This window comes from Delphinus delphis, chromosome 1 (assembly GCF_949987515.2).
Source record: "Delphinus delphis chromosome 1, mDelDel1.2, whole genome shotgun sequence".
Classification (NCBI taxonomy): Eukaryota; Metazoa; Chordata; class Mammalia; order Artiodactyla; family Delphinidae; genus Delphinus; species Delphinus delphis.
In genome coordinates, this window is record NC_082683.1 from 155,137,508 (window position 1) to 155,153,272 (window position 15,765).

Genomic DNA, 15,765 nt, shown 5'->3' on the forward strand with positions numbered 1-15,765 from the left:
CTGTTGGTATTTATTTTAATTGTCTTGAATAATATTGAATCTAATGGGATAGGTGTAAGACCTGGCTTAATCCAATTACAGTTTTTTATCATGTATTGCTTTAGTTCCACTGTCCCTTGAACTTCTGTTACTTTTGTAATCTCTCCATGGAGAACCAAAATAAGAATTGTAGACCTTACTACATTTTGCATTAGAAAAACTCTGTTACTTTGGGGGTTCCTCCTCCCCCCACTTTGTTTCTATTTTTTTAGTTTCTTTAAGAGCTAAATATAATTTTGCGAAGTATTTTTAGAAATCTATTTAAATGCAGATGACTATGGATTTCTCATATTAATTGTTAATCTGATACCATAGTAGATGCTGGGTTACAAAAATGAGAGACATAGTTTTTGCTCTTGAGAAACATGCAGTTTTTCATAGTTGGAGAAGTAGGTCAGTAACAAAATCTTTCCATACAGTGTGGTAAGTACAATGACAAAATCATGCATGAGGTGTTTTGAAGGCATCTAATGCTGAGGCAATGGTTGGAAATGGTGGGAGGGAAGGGATGAGTGTTAGGTGCTGTTACCTAGGTTTAAATGATGAGTGGGTGAAGCAAAGAAGGGAGCCAAATACTTTCCCAGCAGACTCATGCAGCTTGGACAGAGACATGGAGGTGAGCAACAGCACGGAGCATGGGGTTAACTATTTGCTGTTGATCACTGCTATTATTACTTCTGCCACAATGTAAGTTGGGAAAAGGATGAAAAGGGAGCAGAAATGTAGATGATGAGGGAGCAGAAATAAGCAAGCCAGTTCATGAAAGGCTTGTAAGCCAATCTAAGGAACTTGAGTCTTTAGGGGTGATGGGAAACATTTAGAAGGTTTTAATCAGGGGAGGAGTATGATTTGATTCCTGGTTTAGATAGACCACTCTGAACACACTGTGAAGAATGGATTCTAGAGGTCCAAAGCTGAGCAGAAAGATTAGTTAGGCTGTTGCCATAGTCCCTGCTAGTGAAGATGAGAATTTGAAGAGTCAGTATAACTTAGGGGTTAGGAATTTGGACTCTGGGGTTAGACCACCTGGATTTGAATCCTGTCCTGTTTACTCATGAGATGTTTGACTTGAGCAAGTTAATTTCTGGGTGCTTCTGTTTCTTCAAGGCTAACAAGTATAACAATCTTAGGATCGTTGATAGAATTAAATTATTACCATAAGTAAAGTGCATAAAATATTGCCCAACAGATGATAAACATACAATAAATAGTTCTTATTTTATTGACTTCGGATAGTGGTACCACAACTAGAAACAGGAAATTTAAGTGTTAGAAGTTATTTAGGCATGATTTAGTAACTTTAAGAAAGAGAAACTTTATCAGCCCCTGTATTTCTCTAGAAGACTTAGAATGAATATTTTTTATTTTTCAAGTTTAATAAACTGGGTTGCAGCCAGATTTGTCTAACCATCATGATAGGAGAAGGACATGAAGGAATGAACCACTGATAATCCCTAAGCCTTCTTTAGGGGATGTTTCAAACCCTTCTCCCATCAAGTCTTTCCAAGGAAACATTCACAGTACAATGAAATGATCATTTTGATTCTTCCTTTGTTAGTCACCCTCATTAAAAGTGCTTGTTAACAGTGGAATAATGAAGAAGTAGGCCTCAAAAGATGGAAAATAGGGTTCTAGATGATTTATGCTGATTTATACATTTTAGAAAGTTGACTTCTGTCATTCAGAGAAATTTTTGGAACTCGTGTTTTATTTTTCCATTTGGGTGAAAATAGGATTTCATTTCTCTGCCTCTTAGTGCTTCTTTTTCTTTCCATTTAGGTGAGACTAGAATTTCCTTTTTCTGCCTCTTTGGAGACAGCTAATGAGAATAATGTTTGTGTGTCTCTACAGGTCTTGGCTATTAAGTCATTGTGGAAGCTTAATGAAATCTCTGTTTGAAGCTGTAAATAGCTGCTTTATATAGCTTAGTTAGTTGTTTCGCTAAGAAATTGTTCAGAGGACGCATTAAGAAATGCTTGGAGAAATATTTTTTTCTGCATCAACTTCCTGTGAAATAATAATTGGGAGTAAATCTTTGATGTATAATTTTCTGATCTAGATTATAGAGCAATATCTAATAATAATTAGATATTGTTAAATTAGTTTTCTTAGCTGATTTTCAAAGTTCTTTTATGTGTTATTCCTCACAACAGTATTATGAGATATTCAGGTTGGCGTTATTTTCTCTATTTTGGGCTAAGAAATTGAGGCTCTTAGAGGTTAAGAAACTTTCCCAGGGTTGTATAGTTAGTATTAGTGATAGGAAAGATTCCTAGTCATAGTTGGCATGGTACCTTGAAAGGAGCACACGATCTTATAGGCCTGGACTTGAATTCTCACTCTATCATTTAATTAGTTGAGTGATCTTTCATATGCCATTTAACTTCCCTGAGCCTCTTTTTTTAACTATAAAATATGGATGATCATATGCATAAGACTGTTTTAAGACTAGCAGAAGTTATATATATCAGACACCTGGCACAGTGCCCAGTCACTAATATATATGCCAGTGGTCATTCCCACCCCATTCTTTTTAATATAACATAACAGGAGGTATTAAATATGCAAAAGATTGTCTCCAATCTGTTTGCTTTTTGGAAGTCTGTTTTAAGTCTTATCTTTATTATATAGATACTTATCCTAGAATAATGCCTATTTATTTTCTCAGATCTAGAAATATAATTATCAGTTAAGTCACACCATAGGCTGTTTGGAAAGAAACAGCTGTGAACTAGGAGGGGTTCTAGGTTTTAATTCTGTTCTTTAGTTGATTAATTTTATAACCTTGGGCTCTGTTACTCAAACTTCTCTTACCTACGAAATAATACATAGAAAAATGTTTGGATATCATAGGGGTTATTGTTTGCTTAAAAGGGAGCTGATGTTTCTTACTCAGTGAAAAACCAAGTAAGACTTTTCCTTTTACATGCTGCTTCCTTCCTGCCCTGTACCCACACACATCAGCTAAGGGTTTGATGTAAAGATAAGAGAGGATATTTACTCTCCAGCATTTAGTAAATATTCTATTTAATCATCTTGGATTTGAACTAATGCTTATTAATGAGGTAAATTCTCTTTAAGTTTCATATTTAGCTGATCATACGCTCTAGGAGTTTATTTTTAAACCTAAAAACACTCCTTGAATACATCCTTCCCAGTAATGATACTGATCTTTGTTTCATTTATATTGGGGTTTTTTTGCGGTACGCAGGCCTCTCACTGCTGTGGCCTCTCCCGTTGCGGAGCACAGGCTCCGGACGCACAGGCTTAGTGGCCATGGCTCACGGGCCTAGCCGCTCCGCGGCATGTGGGATCTTCCCGGACCAGGGCATGAACCCGTCTCCCCTGCATTGGCAGGCGGACTCTCAACCACTGCGCTACCAGGGAAGCCCTATATTGGAGTTTTTAAAAGTGATTTTTTTTTAAAGCTGCTACCCTGAATAAGTAATACCTCTTTAGTAATACAGAATTGAATAATTGATTTGAAAGTCTTAACCTCAATATTTAAATTAGTGTAGAAGTTTACAGGGTATATAAAAAGCTTGGTAGATTAGTATACTACTACAAGTTCCCAGATGGCTTGCTACTACTAGGAGGTAAGCTAAGTTGAGGGGAAAATGGCTAATTTATTTTGCTTTTACAAAATAAGAGGCCATAGTTATAAAGTGTCCTTTCTGTTGCATATTTCTATATCTGTTCAAATATTTGAGTATCAGCCATGTGTAAAATCTATTTTGCCTTTATGAAGTTAATATATTTATGAGATTTTTTTAAAAGAACCATTTTTCCATTATGAATCTTGTCACCTTTGTGAGAAAACTCTAAAATACTTCTGCATTCTTTCTGTTGTTTTTTCTGTTAGGTTTTTTTCCAATTCTCTGGGTTCTGCTGACTGTATATCAAAGAAAGCAAGCAGCCAGTCTCTAGATGAAACTGCTGTCACAGATAAAGAAGCCAGTGTAAATGAGTCAGATTGTCTAGATGGCAAGAAGTTGTTAGATATCAGTGTAGCACATAATTCAAGTGAGCATATTCCAGATGATGTGACTGTGATTGCTGAAGAGTCTCAGTCTTTTAAGACCAGCAGATTCACGAGGACCATCTCACCACCTACCTCGGGTACACTAAGAAGTTGTTTCAGTTGGTCTGGAAGTCTTGGAGAGTTTTCAAGAACACCAAGCCCCTCTCCAAGCACAGCATTGCAACAGTTCCTTAGAAAGAGTGATTCTCCCATCTCTCTGCCTGAGAATAATGAGCCGTCTGATGTATCTCAGTTAAAGAGTGATGAGTCAAGTGATGAATCTCATCCCTTACATGAAGTGGATTGGTCTTCACAGTCTCAGGAAAGCATGGACTTATCACCACACAATTTAAATGCATCAAAACTTTCTCAGCCTTCTAGTAAGGATTTAGATTCAGAGGTAAGTCACATTATGAAGCGTTTGTTTTCAAATTCATATGTAAGAGAAAATAGGGTGTTTATCAGACAATTGAGGAAATTTTGCCTAATTATGGAAATAATTGTTTTAATTTTTCATTCTAGATCTTACTGTGTAGAAAGTTCATGTTTTATTCATCTGAAGGGCTTCTCTGTATTTTAGACTCTTATACATTTAATCTAACTATATTTCTTGAATCACTGTGTTCCATTGATAGGTGTCTCAAGTTGTGGAACACTTAAGACCTAAGCAGAATGATAAGCTTCATGAAAAGTTATTATAAATTTAATATTTAAATCCTTAATATACTCTTGAATTCAGACAACATTTGAAACCTTATAATGAAATGGCCCTGTTAATGGGATGGTGTTCATCGTAAGTTTTAGTACTTCAGAAATACATTTTTTATTTACTCTTACTATTCTTTTTGCAGTTCCCATTTATGACAAAACAAAATAGTAATACAAGTGATTTTATGTTATTCTGTGTAAATTAATAAAAGCATCCTAGCCATTTTTTTAATTTGTAAAATATCTTTATCCTTACTTAAGTAAAATCAAAGCTCCAGATAAGTACTGCTCATAAGACCCAGTGACATCATATTTTAAAATGACATGATGTCATAATAACATTCTTTAATCTGAGTTATCTTAAATTTATCAATTTAACGTACTTCATTTTATGTTCACAACTACAGTTACCAAGTTGTAAGAACAATTACAGCCTTGGTAATATTTGACAGAACTTTGAGGTCTGATAATCCTGAATATTAAACATCTAATAAATCAGTATATCTTGTGTTTATAAAAAGGAAAGTATTTTATTCAAGTTCCTAAAGGAAACTTGAGTTGTATTGGACTCAAAGACAAAAGCCTAGTTACAATATGGAAGCAAATTGTTTTCATTTGGAGAAAGCGGAAATCAATTAATATATTCAAATCCAAAATCCATTCCATGTAGTGTTTTTTAAGTAAGAGTATGCCAAACCAAGCCCTTGAGGCTTTTGCTTTTCTTTTCCCATTCACTCACTTTGCCTTCAGTTTATCCATACTGTTCTAGAAGACTGTTTCTTTTAACATGAGCCTCCATTTTTGTTTGTTTGTTTGTTTGTTTTTTGCGGTATGCGGGCCTCTCACTGTTGTGGCCTCTCCCGTTGCAGAGCACAGGCTCCGGACGCGCAGGCTCAGCGGCCATGGCTCACGGGCCCAGCCGCTCCGCGGCATGTGGGATCTTCCCGCACCGGGGCACGAACCCGTGTCCCCTGCATTGGCAGGCGGACTCTCAACCACTGCGCCACCAGGGAAGCCCTGAGCCTCCAGTTTAATGTCATCTTTTTCATTTTCCACATCTTACTGCATTTTTCTCATGGTACCATTTGGGTACCATCACAGTTGCTATTTCTTGAACATCTTTCTTTAAAAATCACTGTCTATTTGTGAGGATACTTTCAGGTCTGCTGAGCTCCTTTCGGGTGTTCTTGTTCCTTTTCCAGCAGACATCTTCCTGCTTTACTAACTTTGTAAAGCTTTTAGCATGTTTTACTGAGAAACCTTACCAGCTCACAGCCTATGGGCTCATGATGCTGACAGAACTCTCCACACTTTTGTCTTCGGGGCTAGCCATTTTTGTGATTATCAATTATAGAAACATAAATTCTCTCCCCTCAAAAACAAACAGACTAAGAATCATTCATTAAGTCATCTCTTGCCACCAGATGTGGTAAATTCCTCTTTGGATAAATGAATTAATTGTCAAACAATTGGGACAATAGCAGGTAACATAAAAACTGTGTAATCTTTCTTTATTCAGAAAATGTTTTAGAGAGCCACAGTGCGACTGGGGCTTCATTTTGAATATCAGGTTTTACTGTATGGTTCTGAAGAAAATGCTTTGGAGACTCTTCCACTGGTGGTTCACTGTGAAAAGCAACAACCATGTATTCTATGTATACTGAGTTCATTAACGGTATTGGAGATTAATTAATCTTAGGATCTTACTCTTGATCTTTATTTTAAGAAATGATATAGCCCAGAGTCATCACTACTATAAGCAAGAAATGTTAGAGTTTCTGTAAGTTACAATCCAAATTAATGGAGTATTTTTCACTTTTGGATTGTTTTAAATATATAATACTATGTAGAATCCTAAGATAAATATTAAAAAAAAAAAAACCTCTTGAAAAATGCAGAAATGTAAAGCCTTCTGAATTTGCATTCATTGTCCTTTTTTATTTGACTTTTGTGGGAATCCAGATAATTCTCTCTATAGAAAAGTCTTACATGATGGGATTGGGGTGTAGAGAGTAGGTCTTAAAAGTCTTTGCTGAAGGTAACTGTGCATTTGATACAGTGCTACTCTACTTCTTGAAAGTATATGCCTTTTTTCTCTTTAATGTTGAACATGTTACACAATGAAAAAGAGATGTAGAACTATACTGGTTCAACCTTTTGTAGCTAGTAATTTATGAAAACTATTAGCCAAGTTTACAAATGATGTTACAGCAGGAGACTTTTTTTTTTAACAAGAGAACACTTTTATTTATTTACTTTCCAAAAAGTTTAAATCCTTGAAGGGGTACAGCATCACGTGGATTCTGTGTCCAATGGCTTTAGCAGGAAGATTGCTTCAGAATTTGGCATGAACCCCATGCCATTGTTTCCATGAGCATGAGTTATTTTTCCCTAGATTACTCTGGTTTTGTTGAGTTTGCCACCATGAGTTACAGTGTTGTTCTTTGCTTTGTACACATAAGCATACCTCTTGCATAGATAGAAGTCAGTTTCATCTCAAGCATAAACACCTTCAATTTTAAGAAGACCTGTGTGCTTCCTCTGGTTCTGGAGACTCTGCTTATAGGTTTTTTTTTCTTTCTTTCTTTTTTACTTTGGGGCAATGTGGGATGCATGAAAATTTCAAGTATAGTCTTCCATTGCCTGAAGCAGTTGTAGATTCTGGATAATATCACAATATACCAGACACTGGGTTGGCTTTAACATTATGTGACACAGCTTGTGCCTTGCTCACAGCTTGGAAGGGGATACACAGAACATCCAGTACAAAGACGACCTTGAACATGGATTTTGTTATAGGATCCAGGTCCCCAACATTGCAAACTTGGCAGGAGGAATTGAGATCTATCATGTCAGTATGGTTTAATCATGGCAGGAAAGACTCAGTGAAAATTACTCTTATATGTTTGGACCTGAAGTGATTAAGAAATGAATCACTGCAGCCATCTGTCCATTAAAAAGGAGGGCAGCAAATGCTTGGCATGTCTTTTTTTTTTTCTTTCTCCCAGGACAGTGATCTCCATGTTGTGGGGTTTTTTTTGTTTCGTTGAGGTTTTACAATGTTGTATTAGTTTCTACTGTACAGTGAAGTGGAGTTCCCTGTGCTATACAGCAGGTTCTTATTAGTTATCTATTTTATACGTATTAGTGTATATATGTCAATCCCAGTCTCCCAATTCATCCCACCACCATCCCCCATGCTTATAGTTTTTGTTTTTTTTTTGCTTATAGCTTTTTAATTTATATTTTACATAGTTTACTTCTTCAGCTGGTTTTCTTTAGTGAAACTAGCAAACACCATTCTTTCCACATTAGATTAATTTTTTTATTCTATTTCATGCTTTTTATACTTTTATTCTTCTGATAAATTACATTTTATTTACACTGATTTTCTCAATTGTTTTATGTTTTGTTGAATATTGGTCAGTTGTCATAAAAATTTGATAGTAAAAATCTAAGTTTGCTTTATTTTTTCATCTCGGGGATCTAGGAATCTGATTGCAATTTTAAGTCACTTGATAATCAAGGTAATCAGAAATCCAAGCTATACTTATTTCATTTTTCGAAAAAAGGCACGCTTCTAAGGAACAAGGTAAAACACTTACTTAAATTATTTTTAAATTTCAGAAGCAGCTCATGCTTATTACCAGGCAATAAGAAATATAAGCAAAATTAAAAATCAAAATGCCTATATTCTTATTTACACAAAATGTCTACCTTCAAACCATCTAGAACCATATTTGTGCATGATTTGTAGGTGTTTAAATTGTGAAACCTGCTATTTTTCTCTTACAGTATAAAGAACTTTTTCTATGTACTTACATAACATTACTTATAATGAATAAAATATGCCATTGTATGGGTTTAGCTAATCTTCTTATGTTTGTCCTTTACCCTAAAAATTTTTGCTGTAGCAAAGAGTACTACAACGAAGATTTTGTTGGTAAATATTTGAGTACTGTACACATTTTTGATTTTTTCGTAGGGGTGAATTCTATGGAGTGGTATTACTGGTCCAAAGGCATACATGGTTTAAAGCTTTGATGTATATTGCAAAAAGGCATTCTAGAAATTGGGTACCTGATGAGCCAAGCTTTTTTTTTTTTATCAAACTCTGTAAATATATGTGTGACTGCATAGTGAAAGCTTGTAAGTTAAAGCCTATTTTATATATTAAGTGTTCTTGCCTGTAAATATCAAAATACTAATTCCTGACTTAAAAATGGGCAAGGGACATGAACAGAAATCGCAAAAGAAAAAGCACAAATGGCTGATTAACATATAAAAAGCACATTCAACCTTATTAGTAATCAATGCAAATCAAAGTAATAAAATATAATTTCTTACCTCTCATTTTTCCAAAAAAGTTTTTAATTTACTCATTTTATAAGAGTATAGTGAGATGAATAATCACATGTTTAGGAGAGTAAGAATTGTTGTGCCATTTCTGGAAAGCAATTTGAAAGAGTTGAAATAATTTAACCCAGTAAGTGCATTCTAAAACTTGAGCCTAAGGAGACAATGAGAGTTTAAATACAAGAGCACTTATTCTTGCATTGGTTGCAATAATGAAAAATTGGGGGAAAAAATCTAAATATCTAGAAATAAGAGAGTGAAATACATTAAATACGTTGTTGGTTTTAGCTCTTGGCTGGTAGATATATAGGTGAATTTTTTTTCTTTGTTTTCTCATGTTCTTCTATAGTGAACCTATATTACTTTTCTTATATTTATACAAGAAAACTATATTCATATAGTTAACATATTTTCTTACGCATATTTTTAAAAGCATAAAACCTTTACAAAAATTTTAAATAAATGACCTGGCATATCTATTTGAAAGAAAGTCCCCATCTCATACTATATAAATATAAAACTGAAAGATAACAAGGATATGAATGTAAAATATGTAAATATAAGATTCTTTTAAAAATCTTTAAGTGAGAAAGGCTTTTTCAAACAGATACTGTCTTGGAAAGATGTCCATATTATTTTTGAATGAAAAGGGAAACCATGCTATTAAACAATATTAAACACAATAAATAGCATGGTGTTTTTGTTTGCTTAAATGCTGGAAAATACACACACGTGTGTATGTTTGTACAATCATAGTAAAATGTCTGGAAAGATACCAAAATTATTCACAATGATAGGATTAGAGATTTAGAAAGTACTTTCTCAAAAGGAGTTATATTAAAGATGATGGTTTAATGTCCTCAAAAGAAGGACATTAAACCATCATCTTTTTATTATTTTTATTCTTTCTGTCAGATTTTCATTGTCAGTGTTTTAACTGTCACTTCTGTTTTGGTGACAACTCCCCGGATGAACCTTCCTTCTTGCTCCCTAATATCCAGATTCAGTATCTAAAATCAAACTCATATTTTTTTAACCTCTAACCAGTACTTCTCAGAGCATTTTTATCAGTTACATAAAATTATAATATTTGTTCTACGTCACTTAGTTTCAAAATCTTACGGTTGTCCTCTTTCCTTATAACCTCCAGTTGGATCCTTCTTTTTCAGGGGTTAAAGAAAAACAACCAAATAACTATAGCTATCTAAATCCTGTTTCTTTCTTTGTCTTATTTCTTGCTCTCCCTTTTCCCATCACCAACATCCTAATTCAAGATTTCATCTTTCATGTGTGAGTCCTTCCATTCTTTATACACCCTCTACTAGATTCATTAATTTTAAAGCCTTGTTTTATATTACTACACTCCTACTATCCAAAAAAAAAAGCAACAGAATTTTAATGGCTCCATATTTCACACAGCATAAAAATCAAGTCAGACAAAGACAAATATCATATAATATCACTTATTTGTGGAATCTAAAAAAAAAATGATATAAATGAACTTATTTACAAATCAGAGATAGACTCACAGACATAGAAAACAAACTTATGGTTACCAAAGGGGATAGCGGGGGCAGGGGTGGGGAGATAAACTAGGAATTGGGGATTAACATACCTACTACTATATATAAAATGAATAAACAACAAGGACCTATTGTATAGCACAGGGAACTATGCTCAGTATCTTGTAATAACCTATAATGGAAAAGAATCTGAAAAATAATATATATATGATATATATGTATATATAACTGAGTCACTTTGCTATACACTTGAAACTAACACAATGTTGTAAATTATACCTCAATTAAAAAAATCAGTGGATTCAACTTAAATGTCAGTAGAGATCTGTTTAAGTAAATTATGGCACATTTATACAATGGAAAAAACAGGCAACCTATTCAAAACAAAATTCAGTTCTACATGTGAAATGGAAAAATCTCCAAGATACATTGTTAAGTAAAATCAAGATATATTAGGCAAGAAAAACAAAGTACATGACATTTTGTAGTATGCTGCCAGTTGTGTGTCGGGTGTATGTGTGTGTGTATGTGAATGAATTCAGTGGTTGTACAGGAAACTGGTAGCAGTGACTGCCTAAAGGCAGTGAGGGAGTAAGGGAGACTCACTTTTCTGTCTGTTCTTTTATACTCTTGATTTAGTGCCAGGTACATGTATTACCTGGTGAAAATATTATGATAATTTTTGTAGACGTTTATAAGCACACTTTTGCACATCGATTTTAGGTTATTTTTTGTTCCAGTGTATAAATAATAGTTTGAAATTAAATAAAGGTAGTTGCTTTAACAGAATAGTATTAAAACAGGCATTTAATCTTCAGGTTCCTGGGCTGTATAAATCTAGTTCTGTGGACAGTCTTTCTACAACCAAGATCAAACCTTTAGTACCTGCCAGAGTCAGTGGGCTGAGCAAGAAGCCATCAAGCATCCATAAGAGAAATCATCATAATGCCGAGAACAAGCCAGGATTGCAGATAAAAATCAATGAACTCTGGAAAAATTTTGGATTTAAAAAGTGAGTTATCTTGTAACTTATTCTAAAATGATAAATATTTTTTTTTCTGTAATTTCAATCCCTGTCTCCTCTTTCTATTTTCATATGAATCAACTTCTTTTTCTCTTACCCTAAGAAAATTATTTTCCTCTAGTCCCTTTAACTGACTCTTTGTAGGAATATTTAACTTCAGTTTCTGTACCTTCTTTTAGTGAAAACATGGCAAACTAAAAACCTCAGTTCTCAATCTGGCTTTGGGGACTCTCTGTCGTTAAGCAAATTACTTTTCCAGGCCTTAAGTGTCTTATTTTTCTTTCCTTCTGAATGTTGTTGTAGACATGGGAAGGTAACGCTCTATGGTACTTCTGGATTTAAAGCAGTTTGTTTCCCTAAATTATCACATCTAAAATGGGAAGAATCAATGAGTTTATATGATGAATTAACCAGATTTCTAATGTATGTAGCAAACACTGTTTTAAGAGAATTGACCCTCTATATATCTACATTTTTTGAACCAAATTGCATCTGTTAGACAACAAAATTAGCCACAAAGTAGCATAGATTTATAATTACTTTATTTTCTGGTTCTTATTAATGCAAATGTACTAAGAATAAACACAAAGAGAAAGGGAGGGAGGGAAGCGGGGAGGTGACTTACATGGAATGATAAGATTAAACCTTTGCTAATAGAAATGTTATCACAATCAGATGAGATAGTATGAGTGGAAACACTTTGTAATAAGTGCTGGACAATTATGTTTTTACTTTACATTGTGTTAAGTCTAGATTAAACCATATAGCAGCAGTTCTCAACTTTTTTTTTAATATTTATTTATTTATTTTGGCTGTGCCAGGTCTTAGTTGTGGCACACGGCATCTTTTTTAGTTGCAGCATGCAGGCTTCTTAGTTGCAACATGCGGGCTTCTTAGTTGCAGCATACGAACTCTTAGTTGCGGCATGCATGCGGGATCTAGTTCCCTGAACAGGGATCAAACAGGGATCAAAGCTTTACTCAGTTCTGCTTTTGGATTATCCGTACAAATGTCAGCACGGTAAGAAAGGCAGATAAAGTCTAAATATTATTATGAAAATAGTTTTGATCTTACAAACCCCCTGAAAGTGTCTTGGGAATTTTTAGGCATCTGTGGATCATACTTTGAGAACTGCTACTAAAGGGAAATTAAGGGTGCAACAGTATTCTTAAATGCCTTTTAGAAAAATAAGACTTAATTACTCCTGTTGGAATTTTGTTGACAGGACATAGAATCAGTTTTGTTATCTTCATGATAGGATTAATTTTTATAGACATAGAACTTCCTTCCAAAAGTTGGAAGACTGGGAGGAGTAAAAAGATAGGGCTTAAACATTTGTTTATGCTTCACTCATGCTGGTCCTCAGCCAGACTTGAGAAGGGTTCTAGAGAGAAAAGAACTAAAGTTTGTTTACTGGAACCATTCTGCCTTAGCTAGTTACATTTAGTAGTGGCTTGGCACCTACTTTGAAAGGTGATTTAGAAAGCAGTCATGGGTACTAAGAAGCAAAACTTAAATTTTATTGGGCATACTCAGAGGAGAACCTGAATGTGTCATATAATAAATTGAGACAAATTATACAGTAGAGGGTTTTATCCTCTTTACATACCTCTCTTTTGTCCAGGTAGATTATTTTCGAATAAACACTACCCTAAAAACACCCAATAAATTCATTTTATTATATTATCTTTTGCAGAGATTCTGAAAAGCTTCCTTCTTGTAAGAAGCCAGATCCCCTGTCTCCAGTCAAAGATAACATCCAACTAACTCCAGAAGAAGAGGATATATTTAACAATTCTGACTGTATGCGTGTTCAGAGAGCAATATTCCAATAAACACGGGCAGCTGGGAGGCTATTGCCTGCAAGAGAATCTCTATCAATTTCATGTCCTGTTTGAGAATGAAGCAGTTATCAGTATGAAAGACTTGTTCTTAGATCTATGATATTTATTTTTAAAGAGTACATTTTGTATATTAACTATGTAACTGTTTTTGTTCAGCTTATTATATTTTCATAAGAAGCTAACTAGAGAAATAATTTTGGTTTTGACAGGTTTTTGAAGTTTTAATGTTAATTGAGCAAGTCCCTTGGAACTTACAAAAATCTACTCTAAAGATTTCTGTAATGTTGTCAAGTACAAGGATGGTAAATGGAAACCACAATTCTGTGGTCATTTTGTACTAGAGGAAATTACTGTGTTTCTTTGAGCTATAGTTTTTTCACCTGCCTTTCCTGTCTGTCTTTCAGGGTTGAATTGGATATACAGTTGCTGAGATGGGAGGGGTAGTTGGAAGGGTTAAAGATCTTGCATAAATGGGGCAGTGCTCTGTTTTCCCTGAAGAGTTTGGTTGGGTTACAGATTGACAGTAAAAGAAAATTGGTTTCAGCATCATATGGAAGGCACTACTTCTTATATCATTAATATTCTTAAACTTCAAAATAGCCTATTTCTCTTATATGTCTTTTTTGAAGTGTGGGCTAAAAATTCCCTAACGTATATTTAAAACTAGTATCCTAGGTGCAATGTAAAATGCTAAAGCTGCAGGGTCTGTGATGTGTACATACTCTGCAAAGAAATAGATTCTTGGAAAGAAAACCAGCTATGCAAGTGAAGATCTGAAGTAAGGAAGTGAAGTAAGTGACAATCTGACAGGAAGTAAAGGAATTGTAAAAGTGTCTGATATAGAGGATAAAGGAAAGGGATCCAGAGCATTTTAATTTTTAAGTGAGACTTAGTAGAGGAGGTCAGAGTGGAACAAAAAACGTAACATTGTAAGAAACAGCATAAAAATGTTAAAAGGGGAAAAAATTTTTTTAAAAAATCTGGAAAAGATCAAATACAAAGAACAAAAGCAAATTTGAACTTTCTGTGAATGTTTCCTGTTATAGAACAAATTAAGAAAGGGAAGATGGTAGCAGTGCTGTAGTTTGTCAATCTCTGAACCGTCGCGTAGCAGCAACTGGATAGCAAAGTCAAAATACTAATGAACAACATTACAACAAATTTAGATGGCATCATATACTTAAATCCTGAAATATAAGTGGGTGAAGACAAGCTACCAAAAGCCACAAGACCACAAAGTGGTACTGGCGTCTATTTGGGAGAAGTAGAGCATGGCAATAGGGCATCTAATGGACCTGAGAACAGAACTTAAATAGAATGATTATTGAAACACATAGCAGGCCAAGTTGCAAACAGCCGTTTGAAACTGGGAGACGCTTTGAGCATTCCAGTGGTGAGTGAGTGCAGGAGACCTACAGTAATGTCTGAAGGAATGAAGCAATGTAGTCCATATGAACTTTTGAAATGATTTGCCATATTTGTCAAGGCTCCACAGAAGAGAAACTGCTGGCTGTAAAACCAAAATTGAGCAGGAGAGTGATAATAGACACAAAGGAAGATAAGGTTAAATACAGTGAAGGGAGGAATTGTTGACCAAGAAATCTCAGCAGAATACTGTTTTTGTTTTTGAACACTGAAAACAAAAACCACCAACAACAAAACAGCTGAGGTTGAGAAGGTCCCATGACCCATGCCTCCTCAAAGTTAAAGAAAATTATTTTTACTTAAAAAGAAACCACATAGGGCTTCCCTGGTGACACAGTGGTTGAGAGTCCGCCTGCCGATGCAGGGGACATGGGTTCGTGCCCCGGTCCGGGAAGATCCCACATGTCGCGGAGCGGCTGGGCCCGTGAGCCATGGCCGCTGAGCCTGCGCATCCGGAGCCTGTGCTCCGCAACGGGAGAGGCCACAACAGTGAGAGGCCCGCGTACCACAACAAAAAAAAAGAAACCACATAAAAGATTTTAGATCAATCCCTTACAAAATTGATTTAAAGGAGTCAAGAGCAGAATAACATCTTTACAAATAATGAAAATCTACCAGAAAGGTCCCCACAGCAGATCAAAACCAGTCTATTTCAAAATGTGCTAGAAGTTATTAAGAAAATAGTGTAGGATACGAAGGAAATTTAGAATTGGAAAAACTCAGAAGAAAAAAAAAAAAGATAAGCTCAGGAAAGGATTAGAAAAAAATTTCGGAAATTAAGGCTAAACTAGAAGGAACACAAGCAAATAAACATACAGATAGATG

General features: G+C 34.8%; 1 protein-coding gene across 1 annotated transcript in view; it reads left to right on the plus strand.

The window, feature by feature from the left end:
- The window catches only part of EXO1 (exonuclease 1), a 38,747-nt gene extending 24,693 nt beyond the window's left edge, over nt 1-14,054 (plus strand). The window contains exons 11-13 of the mRNA XM_060010673.1: nt 3,902-4,460; nt 11,466-11,659; nt 13,368-14,054. Coding sequence (XP_059866656.1) covers nt 3,902-4,460; nt 11,466-11,659; nt 13,368-13,506 — 892 coding nt within the window. The 3' untranslated portion in view covers nt 13,507-14,054. The remainder of the gene's footprint in view (nt 1-3,901; nt 4,461-11,465; nt 11,660-13,367) is intronic.
- The last annotated feature ends 1,711 nt before the right edge of the window (nt 14,055-15,765 follow it).